Source organism: Lynx canadensis, chromosome X (assembly GCF_007474595.2).
Source record: "Lynx canadensis isolate LIC74 chromosome X, mLynCan4.pri.v2, whole genome shotgun sequence".
Classification (NCBI taxonomy): domain Eukaryota; kingdom Metazoa; phylum Chordata; class Mammalia; order Carnivora; family Felidae; genus Lynx; species Lynx canadensis.
Genome location: NC_044321.2, coordinates 4,173,447 through 4,195,321, shown reverse-complemented (window position 1 = coordinate 4,195,321; position 21,875 = coordinate 4,173,447). Strand labels below are relative to the sequence as shown.

Here is a 21,875-nt window from a genome sequence, read left to right as displayed (position 1 = left end):
AGGTACAAAATTGAACACTGTACGTCCTTTCACGGACACCCTGCACCTACAGCACAGATTCCAGCCCTCCTGGGCACGTTGACTAACACCCCACCAAGCTCCTCTCTCGGCTTTTGCTTGTAATCCATGTGACCTTCAGTTTGCTTGTGTGCGGGTCCCCTGTAGCATCTTCCTAACTACAGGGTGAAGCGTTGGCTTTACGGAGAGATCGCAAGCTCGTAGGGACAGGTTGGCTGTTCCCCCGAGATCTGTACTACCAGGCTCTGTGCGGTCAGGCTCTTCTGCAGACTGTGAGGTCCAGACAGGACCATCTCAAAGGAAACAGTCATCACGACATTGGAAAAACACACAAGATGCAGTGAATTCACGTTGACTTTTTCATCATGGACTCTTTTCTCATCCATGGACTACTTCTAAGAGCTTGAGATCTCCCCATAAAGCTGGAGCTTTACCCTGGAGTTAGCCAGCCACCGCGGGGGACCCGCCCACAGCCGAACGGAAACCCACATCGATTAGGAGGTATCATATGCACACTCCAAGCACAGATGTTTTATACATCTGGGAAATAATAAGTCTTAATAAGAGCAGGTAGTATTTGTTGAGAACTTGATGCATGGAAGGCACCATGCGCCGTGCTCTAAATACATGACTTCACTTAATCTGGTTCATTAATTCAACCAATTCAAGCAGATGAAAGAAATCTTTGCAGGGGGAGCGTTGCATGTGATTTTCTGACCAGCCTCAATTGGGCCCTGACTTAAAAGGAACAGGTATTCCCCGGCTCCTGAGTGGCTCAGTCGGTTAAGCATCCGACTCATAATTTCACCTCAGGTCATGATCTCATGGTTCGTGGGTTCAAGCCCCACTCTGGGCTTCATGCTTGCAGTGTTGACCGTGCTTGGGATTCTCTGTCACCCTCTCTCTTTGCCCCTACCTTGCTCTCTCTCTCTCAGAATAAGTAAACTTTAAACAAATTAAAGAAAAAAAGCAACAAGTATTCATATCTATTCCTGACCCCTAATTCTGACCTCACCTTTCACACACTGGTATTCAGTGGAAACTTATCTGAGCCCTGCTTTAACCCTATATCCTGGGTCCCAACACATGTTTTGTTTCCGTGCCTTGAAATATTTAAGTAGAAAATTCAACGCATTCCATGGTTAACTGAAGGGGGAGGAAACACTCCCGAGAACACTCCTCTAGTACCCACATCCACATTCTACCGTTTTCCGTGTCTGAAGTTTCACTTGGAACACAGACATGTTTACGGTATACAAGGCAAACTCGAGAAGACATGCCTTGGTGGAATCTTCGAACACAGTCGCCGAAAGCACCTGGGTGGCTCAAACCGCATGGGCTTGTCTTGTAGACACTGTGCAGCCAGCGGGGGACGGACGGGTCTACGGTCTGAGTTTAATTCGCCAGGACAGACACCCCCTTGTGCTCTGCTGGGCGTGTGGTCGCTGGGCAGTCCCACACAAGCTGCTTCACCTCTCGGAACCTCCCTGTCCCGCCTGTAAACTAGTGCAGCCTCGGGGAGTAAAGGAATTCATGCACGCAAAATATTTCAGTAAGTTACCGGACAATCACCACACCGTTTTACAGGCTAGCTGCTGCCCAATAAACGTTTCCCATTCTTGCACTGGTGGCTGTTGCCATTATGTGCATTATTGAAACGTGACCATGTGTTTTATTCATCCTGTTGGAATTCATCGGGACTTGATTTCCTCAATTACTTACAGTGTCATCTTAGTGACGGGAATGATTTATAAGCCGGTGTTAAAATTGGTTCATTTTAATTTGAGATGTAAATTCCAGGTAAAAATCATATCCGTCCAAGCCCATGAACGTGAAATTAAGCTTTGGGCTTTGCAAAAACGGTAACGTGGCTACAGAGTTTATGAAGCCCAGAGGTTCATGACTTACAAACTAAATTAATTTGGAGAACCAGGGTTGATATTGAACACAATGCACCTCCAACTACACATTGCAGCGAAATGTTTGTTTGGACCACCAGACGTGCCTCGGTCCTGCCCCGGTGTCTTCCCTCTATGCTTGTCCATCTCTGCTCTGCAGTCCTTATACCTCTAGGCTACAGATGCAAAAACCCCTTTCTGCAGAAAATGCACTACTTTGTCACATGTGCAGTTTTCCTGGAAACTCACAAAGAAACGAAACAGAAAGGGAAACACACACGATGTCTATGTTTCCTTTATTCTCGCTGCTCTGTCGTTGGATTTTCCGATACTGTGATTTACGTTAAGCTTTCCAAACGTGCATGCCTGCAGCATACATATAAAATCAAGAATAGGTAGATGGAGAAAAAAAATGCTTTGTTGAAGATAAGGATGAATCTGTACGAACAAAGCATTTAAAGTGAATGCAGTTGAGGGGCGCCCAGGTGGCTCAGTCTGTTAAGCATCAACTCTTGATTTCAGCTCAGGTCATGATCTCACAGTTCGTGAGTTGGAGCTCCACATGCACGGAGAGTGTGGAGCCTGCTTGGGATTCTCTGCCTCTCTCTCTCTCTCTCTCTCTCTCTCTCTCTGCCCCTCCCCTGCTTCCTCTCTCTCTCAAAATAAAGAAAAGCAAATTTTAAATAAATAAATAAATAACAATAAACAAACATACGAATGCAGTTGAGAGCAGAGCCCAGGACGGACCACAGCAAGTATGCAGTGTACCCAACTGGTGGGCAAAGGGGTCAGACGGAGTCATGGAGGAACAGACAGAAATAACTCCGTTAGGGCCACCTGCACGGGACAGGGGAAGAATGCTTGTATCCTCACGTGCCCAGCGGCCATAACTTGCCTGTGTCTCAACACGTGTGACTCCTCATACTGGCTCTCTGTTAGCAATTCCATTCCTTTACTCCTTAAAAAGCACTGAGCGATGAAGCCTGATAAACGTGTCTGAGGGGCTCACGTCTACTGGCAGGAGGGGTTCCACTTTCAAAGGCCAGGAGGCTCCCCAAGTGCACAGATGTCTGACCCTGCCGTGCAGATGGCACAGAGGGCCAGGGAGATTTGCAGAGGGGCTCATCTCCAGTGCTTACAGTCATAGACCCGGGTGTCATCCTTCCTCCTAAAACAAGGGGAAGCCTTGCCACCTGTCCCATGCTGGCTTTCAGAGCAGAAAGAGAAACTGATACCAAATGCAGGTAACTGGCATTTCGGACAGTGAGCTTGGGAAGAGCCGGCCCCGACCAGCGACTGCTGTTTGTAGTGCCACCTAGACCCGTCCAGCAGCCATGAACTGCACTTGTCCTCATCAGGAAGTGCTTCGGGGGGAGGAACGTGGAGCTACGGCTGGCAGAGGGATCGCAAGCTTTCTTCCGGGTGGATAAAGACCCCACCCCAGGAAACGGCCATTCTGAGGACGGCCAGGGTGGCACATGCCATGAAGCACACAGGGAGGTCATGTCTGAGCCACAGTTAGCTACAAGATTCCTTGGCTTTTGGTGAGACGGGGTGGAAGGAAACACACACCATGTTCCTCGCAGTTTGGGGTCCGTGTGCTCACGCAAACACGGATGCATGTGAATGTATACTCTCCCCTCTGGATTCTGTCCACACGCACCGATGCTTGTGGCTGTCCTCAGTCTGTTTACAGCGTTCTGCTCAAGGATTCCCCTTCTCTTTTCCCAATCCAACAGACTGCAACCCTCCGTGGCCAGTGCCGTAAGAGCAAGTCTCCAGAAGAGCTGTGTTTTGTACAGAAGCATCCCCCTGCTGGGACGCCCTCCCAGAAAGCCCCCTGCGGATAACACGACAAAGCATTTCTAAGACGGAAACATCTACCCTATTTGCAAATAGGGTAATTCCCTCCATTTCAAAATAAGTCATAATGTCCCTTTACTTTCCTTCCTCCGCTTTGCTTAGCTGCAAGGGAGCATGAAATGAAACCAAAATGTCAAGTTGTACAAACAAAGAGAATGTTTTTTCTCAGAGTCGGTACTCGAAGCTTCAGAGATTGTCAGAGAAGCTCATTTTCTGCAGCTTTCCTTCTTCATAAAGTACGGTATATTTACCTGCTCAAATTCAGACGCATAAATGCATTTATAAGATGGTTGTTACTGATCAAATTTGGCAGGAAACAAACAGCCATACGACAAAGGTACCTGACAGACAATTTTACCTTCCCATGATTAAAGTTAAAATAGGTAAAATGTTGTAATTTTGTGGTATTTCTTCTCTCTCAAGTACTGTCTTGTATCAGAATGAAAAAATATTATGACAACAGTGTTCTTTTGATAACCATTTTCTACTCACCAGAAATGTGAACAGGGGCAGAAGTTACATTTTGCCACGACTGACTCAAGAGGGAATCTGTAGGTGAATGTCACTGTTTGTTTTACAACCTCATGACATCGTGTGTTCAGTTCAGCAAGCACTCCGGAATGACACAGGTCTGTTAACTCCAGAAATGACAGAGGTCTGTTCCCATTTAAATTCTTTGCTTCACTGCTATCTTGGAATACCGAGTGGACAAGATCTATTTTGGACTGAAAAGGAGTCGTTTTAATAAAACATGCTACTTCATAATCTATCTTCACTTTTTTTCCTCTACTGATTGGGAGCAAATAAAGTGATGGAAAGAGTGCTGCCAGAAAGAAGCTTCCCTTCACCAAGGTTTACGTGCCTAAGTTAGCAGAAGAGCACTCGGCCATCCCCGTCTCCAATCTGGAGCTCCGGCCGCCATATTGGGAGACGCGTCTCCAGTGGGTGAACCCAGTGAGTACCTCAGAACACACACGGTCACCAACCAGCCGACTCTGAGCCATCCTGAACTCCCTCTCCACAAGACTTGCTGGAGACACAGTTCTCACACGCTAGGAAGACGGACATGGCCCCGCGATCTCAGAGGACAGAGACTAAAGAAAGATTCTATTCATTCCATTTTCTCATGGGGAGATATCAAACCCACATAACACACGCAACTGTGCCCTGGGACATCTATTGCCACATGCTTCCCATCTCTACACAATGAGAGAAGGGAGTCAGTGCAAGGTGTGTGTGTGCTGACATGATAATAAGAACAGCACACATCTGTATCCCACGCATGCTTCAACACCTCCTGGCAAGATAGGCAATGGTATAACCCCATTTTACAGATGAGGAAATACACACCCAGTGAGACTGGTAACCTTCCCAGGCTTGGCAGCCAGCAGGTGCTGGGGGGGGGGGGTGCAGCTGCCATGTCAAGAATCTGGCCCCAGGGCCTACCCCTTCCCCAGCACCTGTGCTGCCCCCAACATGCAGAAGCCACATGTCATGGGGCCATCTCTCCCAGTCAGCACTGCCTGGGGCATAAAGGCAGGCTCTTGGGTCTGAATCCTGCCTCCACCCCTTCCCTTCCATGTGCCTTGGTTTCCGTATGGGCAAAATGGAGTAATGCAGTCCCATGCGGGGAGTCCTGAATGAGGATTACTATGGATGCAAGATGCCCGGAACTATGGATGTAGGATACCCGGAGAGAGAAAGTAGCCCAAGGTACAGATGTGCAGGCTTATTATCAGAGCTTCAATGTCATTACAGCAGGAGGCGGTGGTAATGGTGTGGCGACGGGACATTCTCAAGGGGCAGAGGAAAGCAGGAGAGCCAGGGCGGGAATCCAACATTGGACACCACGTCTCTAATTTACATGGCTGAGAACAGCTTAAGTCCCTAACAGCCTTTCAAGGGCAGTCTTACTAGGTGGAACACGGGGCCAGGGCCACGAATTGCTTGCTTTTGGTTGAATCATACATTCAATAATGTGGCAGAAATGTTTTCGAATGATCTCTAATTTTTTTTTTCCTGTTCTAAGCGTAAAAATCAATAATAGGTTTAACACTGGTTGTTGAATATGCTGGAAACAGTGTGGACACACACTAGTCTCTGCCCCCCACCCCTTTTCCTGATTCTCTGAAAGTGAAACTAATCTACGGTGGCTCAGTCAGTTAAGTGGCTGACTTTGGCTCAGGGCATGACCTCACACTTCGTGAGTTCGAGCCCCATGTTGGGCTCTGTGCTGAGAGCTCAGAGCCTGGAACCTGCTTCAGATTTGGCACCTCCCTCTCTTTCTGCCTTGTCTCCGCTTGCACTCTGTGTGTCTCTCAAAAAAATGAATGAAATGTTAAAAAAAAATTTAAAAAAGGAAGTGAAACTAATCTAGGGTCAATGTAATTCAAGACCACCCAGGCAAAGCAGAGTGGGGTCCTAGGAGCATGTCTGGACCTTCAGGATGAGCACAGGTGAGGGCAGGATGCTGTGTGGGATCAGCCACCTGCTCCTGACTCACTGCCCGGGAAGATACCGGGGAGCAGAGCAGGAATCTCCTTTTGGGGGCATTTGCGGACAGCCCCTCCCTGTGTGATCTGAAGGCTTTGTGTCCCTGGGCAGGAGGAACAAACAGGTAGTAAAGGGCCCGTCACCACCATCCCTGCATCCCACCATCCCTAATATGCCTTCGCACCAAGTCCAGTGCTGACAACACAGGTGTGACAGCCCATCACCACTGCCCACTCACAGAGCAGACCTTGCCTGGTGAATCAGCTCGTGCGGTCACTGAGGGAAGTCACCACCGGACTACACCCACCTGGCTTACAGTGGCCGCAGGGGCCTCATGAGTGTGAATTCTACACACACCTTGCAGAAAGGGTCTGACCTGCCGCCTACCCTGGGCACCACAACCCATCCTCCTGAAGTCCTGAGAGGTCAGTCCCACACTAGCCAAGAGCATGGACCACCAAAGACCGACAGCCATAATAATGAGCAAATGACAACACATGGTCACACACACGTGTTCTTTTCCATATGAGTACCTTACTGTAAAACGTGAGACTATAAACATATTTGGAGGGAAGACAAGAGACAAACGCATATAATTTGGGAGGCAGGGAAAACCTTTTTAAAGCTCACTGTCAATCCCTAAAGTCACAAAGGAGAGGCTGTCGAATCCAACCACAGAAATTCACCACGTAAGAGTCTATAAATAAAACGAAAAGACAAACAAAAAAAGACGGAAAAATATTTGTAACCTACATCAAGTAGATTATTAACGTCCTTAATATGTAAAGAGCCCAAACAAATCAATAAGAAGAAGATGGACAATCCAATAGAAAAGTGCTCAAGGGATAGAAAATGGAATTCTTAGGACAAAAAACACAATCGTGGACAAAAATGCATTGACACTGAAAAATATCCCAGTACATACTTCTGTGAGAAAGGAAAACTACAAAAGCCATGTGTAGAGTTTTGTGTCAAATCCTCTTAATAAGGATGCTGTCTTTGCATTATACCACACTGGCGACATATAAACAGCGAAACTTATACTGTAAACCATCAACCGGGCCGGCCATCAGGGGCGGGGTCACTAAAGGCACTTCCTTTCTGCTGTGTGTGTCTGTATTCTTTGGTGTTGTAGACTCTAGATTACTCTGGCCATTAGAAGAATTACAAAAAATGAGGAAAACATTCAAATTAAAAAAAGAAGATGGCAAAGGCATCTTGCAAAAATGGAGACATTGATGGACAGGCACCTCCAAGCTCTGCTCTTGATCTATGTGGACCAAGGACTCAGCTGCTGGCTCGTGCTGATGCAGGATACACGCTGCAGTGACAGAAAAGGCCCCAATATGCACAGAAAATGCCCCAAAGTAGAAGCACAGGAAGAAGAAAGACTCAAGGTTGCTCAGTGGCATCTCACACCTACTGTGCCCTCCAAACCATCGCTCACAAAGCGGTCCTCTGACACACATCTCAGAAAGTGACAATAATGGAAAATCTTGGCATAGGAGGTTTTATTTTCACTTATCATAAAGTCATTTTTTTCTGCAAGCCTGGAAGGTGTATGAACGTCAATAAAATTATATTCCAGGAGCAACATCACATATACGATTTTGAGGAAGCCCTGTATTTTCAAAGTATACATTAAGTGCTTCCAAATAGCCGAATCTCTGTTGCACATGTTCTAAAGGTGAGTATATACCTTTGTAAATTGAACACATGATTTTTCTCATACCGCCTCCCGGTTAAATCGGTTTGATGACCGTGGAAGGAAAATTATACATGGGCAAGTCTGTTTTAGACATCCCCTTACAATTTATGGGTTATCCTCATTTCCTAGATGTCTTCCTGAAGTTTCAAAAACCTTATTACGTATCTCACACTCGGGTAAACAGTGGGTTTGTAAGGGAAACTACCTTATTCCCCTCCTGGCTAGATCCACTGGAATAAAAATTTATTCATTAAGCACAAGTGTTGTGATACTAGGCCCCGTGGAAAGTCCCTGGGAGGATACTGTCTGTCTGAACGCTCTATTTCATGATCATCTCTGTAACAAGGGCTCACAGTGACAAGACTGGCAGTCATATTTTATCTGATTCAGAGCTAACGTGCCATTCCAAGCACATACCCAACATGGGATAGTCTGGGATAAGCTAGTAGACTTTTTTGTTTGTTTTAACATCAGTATCCCCTTTGGGGAATTAGCATCCATAGTGAAGTTATTGAATTAAGCAGATTTTACAAACTCGTGCATTTTTTAACACGTGCTATTTAGGATGAAATTGAAAGCAAATGCAGTGCAAAAGGACCTCATGTAAACACACACAGGCAACTTAAAGTCTTCTGAAAACTCCAAGAGGGAATTTTCAGTGAAGAGAAGCACCAGTGTGAAGATAAAATCTAATTTGTTGCTTGAGTTGAGTTTTAATAATTGTGTCATGGATGCCCTGGGATTCAGAAATAGAAAGTGCTGGCTGAATCTTTAAAATACACTTTGTAAGTAAACGGAGTGGTACGGTTAAGCAGAGGCAACGTGGAAAACCCCTTGCAGCCTTAGCTCTTCGTCAGGTCGCCCCTGGAGTAGGGGCTTAAGAAAAGGCACTGACCCCACCAGAAAAATGACGATAGATTTTGTTTAATTAAAAAAAGTGCCAAGAGAAATGTCTGCCCTCCTTAGGATTCAATATAATGCGGTATATGTAATTTTAACAGGTTTCCTCTTTCACTCATCATATTAGCAGAGAGTTTGAGGGATGTTATTATCATTATTATTATAGTATTATTTTAGAAATCATAACACTTAACGCCACCAAGGGAAGAGTGAGCGGACACAACACATTGGCACAACTAAGTCCCTCCTCTGGTATTTATCTTTTAACCCATTTCTTTGTACAAAGTCCTTTTACACCTCAGAGGTTTTCTCTTTATGTGGATGTTGCATATGCTTTTACACTAGTTTGTCACTGGTATTTTTAGTTTGTTATCTTTTTTCACATCAGGAAATTTTAGATTTCACGTAGCTAAATCTAGCAATCTTTTCCTTTAGCATTTATTTCTTTGCGTTTAAGCTTAGAAAGAACCTGCTCAACAATACATCAGAGAAATAGAGCCCAATATATGTGCTTGCATTCTTTCGCGGGTCATTTTTCCAAATTCAACCGCAAGGGGTATTCACTTTCATGCATGGGACACAGCAGCATAGCACACAAGCAGATTAACCTTCTCGGTGTCATACACCATCTCTGTAACTTCAGGTAAGTTACTTTACTTTACTAAACTACAGCTCCCTGAAAAACTGTCTTATTTACCTGGACCATCATCACTTTTTCCCTCTTTGCTTCGTCTTTGTTATTTTCGTCGTCTTCTTCTTCTTGATGATCATTTTTCTTCACTAACACCATCATCACCATCACCCTCATCTTTTTCGTTACTCTTCATCACCATTATCACCATCAACATCACCACCACCATCATCACCATCACCACCATCGTCATCACCATCACTTCCAGCATCATTATCTCTTTTAAGTGCGTGCAAAACACCACAGTGCCAGGGACCAGTAATTATAATGTCTCCCGAAGTTTAATCATCGTATTGCAATTAACGCATCATCTATTTTTAGCTGTCTGCCTTGAAAGGCCACATCTACATTTACATGAGAGTCTCTTTCTGGGCTTCCTGTTCTCCTCCATCACTCTGTCTCTTCTGGAGCCAGTGTCACCTAGCTTCATTTATTTACTTTTATTGAAACTCTACAGTGCTTAGTTTTAAATACAATGCAAATTAAAAACACGTTTAAGAATTCGCACCACATCCAATCTTGGCTGCGCAAGGCTGAAGGGTGCACTTGCTCTGTTTGAGAAGCTTAGGAATTTTATACCTAAATGCTTCCACATTCTGCTTCCCACTGCCTCCGAGTAGGAACTGTCCCCAGCACAGTTCACTGTGATGTGCACAGTAGCTACAAGGTGACAATGAGTCTTGTGCTATGAGCATTTTCCTCTTAATACTGCCTTCGTGGCAAGGAGCTGACAGATGGGGCTCTGCCGTACAGAGATGGAAGCCAGCTTGCTTTACTGTGTATAGACCACCTCCCTTACTCCATGAAACCTGCTGGAAATCTGGAACTTGGGGCTGGTGACCAACCCCTTAAATAACTTCTGAGTCTCCATTGACTGTTTGAGAAAACTGAAAGTGCAGTTAATGAATGTGTGGTCCACAATGGCTCTGCACTGCTCCCTGTAAAATACACCATTATTCATCCAATGTTCCCGCCTCGCCATAAACCTCCATCCTGAAAGTGTGTGAAGCTAACCAACCATCCCAATCAGGGGAGAGCTGAACCTGGTGTCTTTGGTGCTTGTGCAGTCACAAGGAAAGAGCCAGCTAAAGGCCCTGGCTTCCCAGTGCCTCGATGTACTCAACACAAGGAGACTGACTTCTAGTCCTTTATCCATTCACCCAAAAGCAAGCCACACCTCTATGCATGCCCAGAATGGTTAGAATGGTTCTACCTCTTCCATGTAAACACTTTCACCTCCTCTAAGGCCTCCAACACCTTCCCTACCATGTTGTTTGAACCTACAATCCATGGACTTCCAAGCCACCAGCCCCTCTCCCCCACACTCCTCATTCCCACGCTGCGGTCTGACACTTGGGCCATTCTCTTGCTATTGCACCAATATCCAATGCTGAAATGTCTTTTGTGATCCTCCCTGGCAAAATTTAATCATCGGACAATTCAATGATCTTTCCTCCTGCTTCTACATTGGCCTGAAAATCACCCAGTTCCACACTCTGAGCCAACACTTGATTCCTGCTCTCCCTGTGAGCAGAGCTCAGACACAGTCCAATAAGTATCCCTCTGCCCACGTCCCTTGTGCTTCCTGAAGGAATATCCAACCCCACTGACTTCAGACTCCTCGAATATCACTCGCTCAGCAATCTGTTACGACACTAAAGTTTATAGTGGCTAAATGGACTTGTGAATCTTCACTTGGTTAGAAGACGATTGTCCTTTGAAGTTTTGTTTACCCCTGAATTCTGATACCCCCATTTCTCCTACCCTCTGTTCTCAGTCTCAGGGGTCCTCTGCTTTTTCTTGTGGGAATTCTTCCTATTTTTCCCTTCCTTTCAATGTTCTACCTGGCCTTCCATTTTCAGAATGCATCAGAAGTGAGCACATTATTTTCACGCTTTAGAGGAGGCTCCATTTATCAAGAAAAGGAGCGTTTTAAAAATTCAAGACAGGAAACTGATGTGTCGAATCCCAAAGGAAATACACAGCATTATGGCCCAGACTGCATTCCTTAGAGAACAAAAGAATGACAAAGAGAATATTGCCGCTGCTTTCTTAGACTCTGTGATGCTAGTTTTTGAGAAGTAGAAACGTGGAAATTCACTTCTAGACTTTTACCTTGGCTTTCAATGCAGGAAAACCTTGAGTCACAAGTTACTCAACTGCTTTCAACACGCTTGCAAAGCAATCTTATCCACTCCCATGGTGGGACCATTATCTACGTATGGAAGAGAAAACTAAGTAGGGCTTGCAATTTCAGCACCTTGGATAGGGACTTGCTGTACCAGGCACCTCTCCCCCCACCCCGCCGGCCCCGTAAGTGATTTCACCTTGAGGTAGGACTTATTGAACCCTTGCCATGCTCCTGGTCTGCAGCCTTCTAGAAGCAGATGTCTTCCACATGAACCCAACCAGAGCACCTTCACCCAGGCAAACGTACATACTGAGAAGTTATTCACTGCACACGGCATTTCTAACACAACAGCCCCAGAAACAGTCCATTTTGAAATGGATACTCTATTAGACCCATGCCCAATAAGCCAAACCCTTGTTAGAATCATGTTGTATGTTTGAGGGGCTTTGACCAACATCCAAGGCTCCTCATTTGTAGTCTTTTCTTGTGTTACTCGAGGTTCTTGTCACTATCTTGATCTCTTGAGACCTTCCAATTCATTCGCCATTTCTCAAGATGGATTCCATGTGTGGTCATCAGTGTTGCAAGGCATGTGTTTAACTATATGTCAGGCATGGAAAAGAGGAATTCACCCTGTACCCTACCCTCAGCTGGTCTTGTATGAACCTGTGCATTATGTTCCCATTAGTTTGGTTGTGTGTTCTGTCCCTGCACCCACAGAAGGTGGCGCTGCTCAGTCCCACAGATGGAAAGGGACGGAGAAACTGAGGACCGCCGTATCACACACAGCCACTAGGGGTACCACATCACAGATGCTGAGCGATCCGGAACACTTCTCAATGCCACCGTGACAGGGGGTGCTTCTTCTACTAAAGAAAAAGCTTCACAGTTTTTGTTTGAAAGAAAAAAATCCCACATAAGCCACTGGATCCCAACCCTTGAAAGTAGCATTTTTTTGTTTGTTTGTTTGTTTTCTTTTTAATTGAAAGGTTTGATCTGACGCCAGACATTTATGTTAGTGTTCACCTCATTGTTCTTGACTTGCATTTCTCTTTGTAGGATAGAGAATTTGCTAGTTGACTCCTGGGCAAGTGCTGATTTATGATTCCTTCCTGGGGCTCTATTAATAGCACGGGGCTCTAAATAAATGCTGACTGCATGCAAATTCCACCTGACAGACTGAAGGTGTTGCCTGGGATGGTACAAGTCACAGATAAGAAACCACTGGTGGGAACCACCTCCATGCTTCCACCTGCTTTCTCTGCCCCCTTCCCATTCATAGATCTCCAGTAAATACCACTTAATGTCCAGGGGAAGAAAAACAGCTACAATGGCATGCCCCCAAAATACTCAGTGCATGTTTGAAAACACCGTGATTTTGCCCATTTGTTCCTCCTCAAGGCTCTGCTGTTTCAGAATTATTTGGGACTGATGGGGCACCTGGGTGGCTCGGCTGAGTATCTCACTTTGGATCAGATAATGATCTCACGGTTCATGAGTTCGAGCCCTACACTGGGCTCTGCACTGGTGGCATGGAATCTGCTTGGGATTCGCTCTCTGTCTCTCTCTGCCTCTTCCCCATGTGCTCACTCTCTCTTAAAATAAATAAATAAAAACCTAAAAACATTACTTGGGGGGTACCTAGGTGGCTCAGTCAGTTAAGCATTTGACTTCAGCTCAGGTCATGATCTCACGGGTCGTAGGTTTGAGCCTACGTCGGGCTCTGTGCTGACTGACAGATGAGAGCTTGGAGCCTGCTTCAAATTCTGTGTCTCCCTCTCTTTCTCTGTCTTGCTCTCTCTCTCTCTCTCTCAAAAATATACATTAAAAAGTTGAAATAAAAAAAGAATTACTTAGAATTGAAAATCTCACTTTGCAATCATGCCCCGACTGTCCACGGGATTTGGCTGTCAGTGTTTTCCTGATGAAGGGATATGGCGGGCTGTGTCCATTGGCCCCGTCTTCCCACCCTTCCTATCCCCAAACTATCAAGGGGTTTATCTGCATCTTCCTTCGCTGGGACAGTCATTCATAACTTTGTGCTCTGTGTTATTATGACATCTCCTGGAAGAATCTTAAGTCCCTCAGTGGCTTCTAAATTCCCTTATGTCAAGGGACTTATCATTATCACACTCCCTCGCTCAAAAAGAAAAAAGAACAGGTACCCAGTCCAGCATTCAATAAACATGCACGATGAAGGCATGAGCTATTTCCCTGTGATTTAGTGTGGACTGCTCCGTGCTATGAAGCAGCCTTTCTCATTACTGGGAAAGCAGGAGACGCCGGGCTGCAGACTTCACGCTCCAGCTGAACACCTGCGTTCGGGTTCCTGCTCATCCCGTATTATTAATTCTGTAATTAATACACCTGAGGCACGGGGTGCTTGGGTGGCTCAGTCGGTGAAGCGTCCGACTTCGGCTCAGGTCACGATCTCACGGTTTGTGGGTTTGAGCTCCGCGTCAGGCTCTGTGTTGACAGCTCAGAGCCCGGAACCTGCTTCGGATTCTGTGTCTGCCTCTCTCTCTGCCCCTCCCCCACTTGTGATCTATCTCTCTCTAAAAAAAAAATTAAAAAAAAATACACCTGAGGCAGGTGTATTAGCCATCGGCACCCCTCACCGGCCTCACCTGCAGGACGCAGATGAACACCATGCTCCCTGCCACCCAGACGGGCCACAGCACCCAGGAGGGAACGCGCGCGCCGGCCAGGGCTAGCTGGGGGGCACCTGCTGAGCTGCCAGTGACTGGCATTATTGAGGAACGCTGACCACCCTGCGGGTTACTTAGAGGTGATACGGTTCCAGGATGCTAGCACCTACATGGTGGCTCTGCAGGGCCCCTTCTGTGGCCCTCACACCAGATCTGTGTGCTCACTGCCCTCGGCGATTAAGCAGTGCACCACAGTGCAATCCCCCAGCTAAGAATAAGGCAATGGACCCACGGATGTGGCGTGGAAGTGGCCTTGGAGCACAATTAAATAACAAAGGTGCTTTTGCCCTGAATATGCCTTTACGGGGACAGACGGGCCGCGGTGGAGAAAGCTATCCTGCATGGAATTATGCGGCCTCCACCAATTTTGAGAGAAATGCTCGGAATGACGGAGATGTGCCCTCTTCACTTACCCACTGCTATCTCAGGTGCCTTTTGTGCAGGACACATCATCTTTAAGGAGACGTCCCCGTTTTATTACACAATTATTCAGAATGTTGCAGTCCCGTGGTGTCGTAGGGAAAGGCTCTTCTTGGAAAGTGGGAATGCTCATCGAAACACTCAGAGGTACCGGATTTGTAAGACAGCAAACACATCCCGAGAAACTAATGTCATGGCTCACGGGGAGGATGTCATGTTTCGGCAAAAGAAACAAGGTCGTCTGCAAATGTGACGTCAGGTCCGAATGCAGATCTCAAAGACTGAAAAATACTCCCCGTTTCATTCAAGACGGAACCGGGTTCTAGACGGAACCATTCTACATGCAACACTCAACGTCAGACTTTGTGACGGGTCAGGGTACACATATGTGGGATTATAATTATAAAAAGTACGTTTCACGATACCAGCACAAGCCTGCTGGCTTAGCCAGCAAATGTCGTAGAGTCCTACAAGCAACCTGTTATTTGAAACCTAATGCTCATCAACGAGATAAAACATTCTACCAATTCGCACTACCAAGAAGTGGAAAATATAAACGGATTTACATGCAACATTTAAAGAAGCAAACGAGAAAAGAGGCAGGCTTGTCCTGGCATACGGAAAAGGCCCACGGCAATGGATTTGTCTCACACGTCTTGTGACGGGGAATGTTTTGGTTTCCAGTATCCCGGTAATTATCATACGTCCCCCTTTCTGTTAGTTTGCAGAGTCACAGAGCCGCAGAGAAGACACACAGTGAGGACCTGCCTCGTCTGAATTCTTCATGTTAAGATGATAGCCACGAAGCCTAGAGATTCAAGATGTCTCCCAAGTTCACAGAGACAGTAAACACAGAGCTGGAAGCTAGAATAACGGTCCAGTCCTCTGGTTTCTTAAGACAGCGCACCAAGATTTAACAAAACAAAACTGTTCTTGTAATCACCACAGTAGGCAACCATCATCACATTCAATTTGCTGCCTAAAACAAATCAACCAAAAAAACCCAAAAACCACTCTGTGGCCATGTTACAGTATTTCCAAAAGATCTAGTTGAAAAAGTTAAAAACTACCAATTCAGTGCAAAAAAAAGAAAAGGAGGAAGAATGAGAGGGCGAAAAAAGGAAAAGAAAACAAACACATGAAAATCCTAAGCAACCTGCTGACTGGTGACATTTGGACAATTTTGTCCGATTTTGTCCGTAAGGATTGCGCAATGTCAACACAAAAGACAACGTCACCAGAAAAGACAGGATCTGAGTGACGCATTCAGGGCCCACTGGTTTTCCATTCCTTTGCTTCCCCTAGACACTAGAGAACAGACCCGAGATTGCTCAGCTGTACCAGAGAAAATGAAAGAAAGCAGTCTCATGACCATCTCCTGCAGACGCGGACGATATATTGTTTCAAGTAAGTCTTGCCAGCACCTCTAGAAAAAATGGTAGGTTTCTCAGGAATCGAGTAACTTAAGAAGAAGGAGAAGGGACAGAAACAACAAGGCAACGTTTGCATCCTCAGAGAGGCGGCGAGAGGAATATGGGCCCTAAAAAGGAAACCAGCAGACTATGCAGCCAAGAGGGCAGGATCCCCAGGAGACCCTGTAGCTGCCACCCCAAGCCGCCAGCCAAGGCTGTAGGCGGCCGCGGTCCACTCCATCCCCAAATCCAGCACTCATCTAACTGCGCTGCAGACGAGGTGTTGCTCACATTTGATTGTTCACAGGAACAGTCAAGAGAAAGGTTAAAACTTTGGTTCTTTTTCTCCATTAACCTCTGCTCGCCGGCCCACACACCCAGTTCTTCCCTGGCGATGAGCCACATTCATGCACTTGGGGCCAAAGACACTTGTTACATCTCAGAATCAGTGTTTCATTACCTTCGTTTGATTAAAAAAAGAAAGAAAGAAAAAAAAAACATTTGCTGTATAAAGGCATCAGGGTGGAAACTCACAGCAAAGAAGGCAGAAAGACACCTACCAACGCTCCAGTCCATTTCCTCCACGGCGTCCCCGTAAGCTCCGTGTTTGCTTTTTCCGGCAAAGTCCTTGGAAGAGAACAGGGCCGTGTGCACGTGAAGGTACGACAGGACCAGCAGGAATGGCTTCTCGGCATTCCTGCGAGAGGAGAAGGTTCAGCGCAACGTAAGAACATTTGCCACATGCTCGTAAGGATCAAACTAGTACTCCATGACGCCATGTGAAAAGTCGGAAAGCACCACAGGATGATGTCTAATATTTTACACTTTTAAACATTTTTTTAAAGTGTATTTATTAATTTTCGAGATAGAGAGCAGAGAAGGGGCAGAGAGAGAGGGAGAGAGAGAGAACCCCAAGCAGGCTCTGCATCACCAGCTCAGGGCCCAATGCAGGGCTTGATCCCACCCACCATGACATCATGACCTGAGCTGAGGTCAGACGCCTAACTGACTGAGCCACCCCGGCGCCCCTAATATTGTACGTTTTACTCAAAGAAGCAGAAGTCTCCATGGCGTGCCTGTAAAGAGACTGATGGTTACCCTGTGCAGATCAGCAGAAGGAAGTGCTATGTCCTTGAGGCATACCCTGAGGACACAACTCTGGAAGGAATGTCTTGGGGTATGGCCTGCTTTGCTCTTGAATTCTATTCTTCCCTCTTTATACAGTTGATTAATACCAATTCAAGGGCCTTAAAAAGCACATTCTCTTTGGAACATGGACACACAGACAAGCCAGTGCCTACTAAAGACCGTTTCTTGATTTCCCAAGTTCTTACAAAGACACCTGTCTACCTGTCTAATGCCAATTCAACTCTGGATTCCACCATATTGCTCACCTTCCACTACAGAACAGGTCTCCTGGAATGAACACTCCATTGTCAACACTAAAGTTTTGGAAATTATATGGAACATTCTAGGAACTGGGCCGAACTGATCAAGAGTCTCAAGTTACTGTGAAAGCAATTCTTTTCTTTTTTTGTGTGTGTGTTTATTTTTGAGAGAGACACACAGAGGGAGGGAGGGAGAGAGAGAATGAACAGGGGAGGAGCAGAGAGAGAGGGAGACGCAGAATCCAAAGCAGGCTCCAGGCTCTGAGCTGTCAGCACAGAGCCTGACGTGGGGCTTGAACCCACAGACTGTGACATGATGACCTGAGCCAAAGTTGGCTGCTTAATTGACTGAGCCCCTCAAGAAAAACCTCCTCTGTGCAATCGGTGAGAACATACAGCTGCTCGAGACTTGTAAGTCACTGTCGACGTTTGGCCCTTGGGACAAATGCCACAAGGCTGGTGAGTGTGGACAGGTCTTGGGGGGTCCCCGTGCGGGTCTGCTGAGAGGGGTCAAGAAGTCACGCCACCTCCTGTTTACATCTCCTTCACCTCCTTCCACGCTGTGGAGGAAATGGACTGGAGCATTGGTAGGTGTCTTTCTGCCTCTGAGAAACGCCCTCAGTTGCCTCGTTTTGGTTTTATGTAATCGGTTCAAATTCTACCTTCATCCAGGAAAGCGTCAGAAATTCCTTTCCAGATAAAAGGGACTACTGAACAAGTGCCCTTTAGAAGGCTGTTGGGGGACAAATGGAGTGGATGAAGGAATAGATGGATGCCGAATGCAACTTGTACTAGAGCAGCTGGTGCACAAACCAAGAATCCCCTACGTGCTTTCCTTCCCCCACGAGACCACAAGTGGTGGCGTGCCACGGACGTTCGTGTGCTGTAGGCACCAGCACAGCGGTTGGCGAGGAGTGTAAGTTCACTAACCCTGTGTTAGCCAATCAAAGCCTGCACTAGCCCTCCTGGCTTCCTCGGGTCCACCCAGGACTTCCAGCACTGCAGGGATCCAGCAGTGCCACATGGTTTGTGTGCCAGGTGGTCAGTCTAGAGCAGGTACGATCATATATACCTATGTGGTATATATGCCTACATATGCAATACATGCATACCTGTTTTTATATGTATCCCTATACATATACACACACAGATACTATTCACCTATATATATTATTAGGAGGTGTGTTTACGTGTATGTATGCATATATACCTACACATGTATCAATATAGGTGTGTATATATGTGTATACATATACAGTTATGCATATATTATTAGTATACATACATATACACACACACACAAAAACTATATATACATTATTAGTATAGCTGTGGATACATATATATACAGGTATATACACATACACATATACACCTATATATGTTATTACATAGGTATGCATGTGCGTATATCATTACTATAGGTAGTATACACATATACTCATATATACCTGTACATATATTAGTATAGGTGTATATATACACACACACACAAACCTATACATATATTATTAGTAAATGTGTGTGTATATATATGCACACATATACACCTATGCACGTGTTATTAGTATAAGTAGAATATATATATATGTACTCATGCACCTATACATATATTAGTGTACATATATGTATATATATGTATATATGTGTACATATATGTATATACATATATGTGTACATATATGTATATATGTATATATATGTATATATGTATGTGTACATATATGTATATACATGTATGTATACATATATGTATACACACACACACACAAAAACCTATACATATATTATTAGTATAGGGGTGTGTGTATATATATGTACATATATACACCTATGCATATATATGCATATATTATTAGTATAGGTAGTATATATATGTACTCATATACACCTGTACACATATTAGTATAGTTGTATATGTTATATATATATACACACAAAGCTGTATATATATATATTAATATAGTTGTGTATGTATATATATATATATATACAACTATACATATACATATATGTATACACATATACACATATACACATATACAACTATACATATATTATTAGTATAGGTATACACATACAAACTTATACATATATTAGTATAGGTGTATATATACGCACATACACATACACAGAAACCTATATATATATATATATATATATATATATATGTATATATGTATATACATTAGTATAGCTGTGTGTATGTGTGTATATTATATATACACATATACACAACTACACATATATTATTCATATAGATGTGTACACACACAAACTTATACATATATTATTAGTATAGGTGTGTGTGTATATGAATATATACATATGTGTATGTGTATATATTCATATACACATACATATATACACCTATACATATATTATTAGTATAGCTGCATATGTGTATATATATACACACACACACACACACACACAAACCTATATATCTACACATACATTTATATATACACCCACACAAATCTATATATCTATTATTAGTATAGCTGTGTGTATATATATATGTACACATACACACCTATACATATACTATTAGCATAGGTAGTATATATATATGTGTAGTCATATACACCTATATGTATATTAGTATAGGTGTATATACACACACACAAACCCATATGTATATTATTAGTATAGGTGTGTGTGCACATCCACACAAATATATATTAGTTTGATGTGTGTATAAATATATATACACATACATGTGTATCATTAGTGTAGATATATATATACACACACAGATATAAACTCATATATTAGTATAGCTGTGTATATACATATACACACATATACACCTGTATATATTATTAGTATATGTATAAATATATACACATACAAATATGCACCTGTTGGTATAGGTATATATGTCATAACATATAAACTATGTCAGAAGCCTCTGATCACCTTGAAGTGACTGTCACTTCTGTTCACCATCTTTGCCAGTCACCAAAAGCTCTCAAAAAATAATCTGTTTAATGAAATCAATGACATCAATATGCCTTTACATATTTATTTAGTATGTTAAGTCGCCACGATAACGAAAAACATCTCAAATTTAGAACGGGGTATCGCAGCACTAATGAGTCTACCTCTGATAAGGGAATGAATGCGCACTCTGCCAAATGCATTTTTATTTCCTCATGTGCATATAGCTCGGGTTCCTCCTGCCCATGCAGTGCCTCGTGGGTCACTCCTCAGACCCTGTGCTTTTCACTCTTGACTTTTAAGGTTGCTCCTTGCACTGACATTCCCTTGCCTTTTGAAGCAGAAAATAAGCATAAAGCATCGCATACTGAGTGAGCTGGGTCCCTTCTATTCCCAGAAACCAGATCAAACTGAGCCAGTTATTGTTTCACGACTAAGCCAAACAGAAACAAAAACACCAGCCAGCGGATGAGCAAAAAGCCTGTATGTGGTCTGTGCCACCTCTCCCTAAAAGTGGAATTACCATGAGGATCCGAACCCACAACATCTAGTCTCCCGTAACATCCCTGTTATTTCTCAGAAAGGTAAGAAGATCGATTAACGTTCAGATGGATGCACGGGAGGCATCCCCGAGCTGACCTGCATGTGAGCACGTCTAGCACAGCATCGCTCTGGCCACTCGTAGGGGTAGATACCCTGGAAGATGCTAAGCCATGACAGGTCATGGACCTCTGCCCTACAGGGCAGCCAGTGAGGCCCCCATCCTGGTGCTTTTGGGAGAAGTTTACTCAGACTTGGACATGCTGCACCCCCCTTCCCAAGAGGCAGGTGGGGACCCTAAAAACTGGGTTAGATTCCCCCCAGCCAACCTGGAATTACACCCTTTACACTTGTCCCTAAATAGGCAGGTGCATCGCGTACGGGTCCAATTCCACCATCCTGTACTGTCCTGCTTATTTCGGGGCTTAACGTTAAGGAAAACAGACAGCTTAAAAACGCCATCTTCCGAGCATGTATGTGGTCAGAGCTGGAGATATGGGATGTGCTTGACAGAATTTGCTGAGAAAGAAGAGGTGTCACGTGCCCAACAGTTTCAGAGAAATAAATAAATAGATGGATGGACCGATAGATGCATGAAGAAGAAAGACCGCTGATGAAGAAGACAGACTGGCAGGATCCCAACATGGAGGCATTTTGAAACGTGAGCCGGAAACAAAAACAGTAAGTGATAACGTTGTCCCAACAAGCAAATCAGGGAACCCCAGACACACGGTGCTCATGACGAGGGTAGTAAGAGCCGTC

General features: G+C 44.6%; 1 protein-coding gene across 5 annotated transcripts in view; it reads right to left on the bottom strand.

The window, feature by feature from the left end:
• Positions 1 to 21,875, bottom strand: part of STS (steroid sulfatase) — a 163,368-nt gene that overhangs the window by 46,601 nt on the left and 94,892 nt on the right. For all 5 annotated transcript variants that reach the window (XM_030306408.2, XM_030306410.1, XM_030306407.1 and 2 more), the window contains exon 7: positions 16,803 to 16,939. In XM_030306408.2, the coding sequence (XP_030162268.1) occupies positions 16,803 to 16,939 (137 nt within the window). The remainder of the gene's footprint in view (positions 1 to 16,802; positions 16,940 to 21,875) is intronic.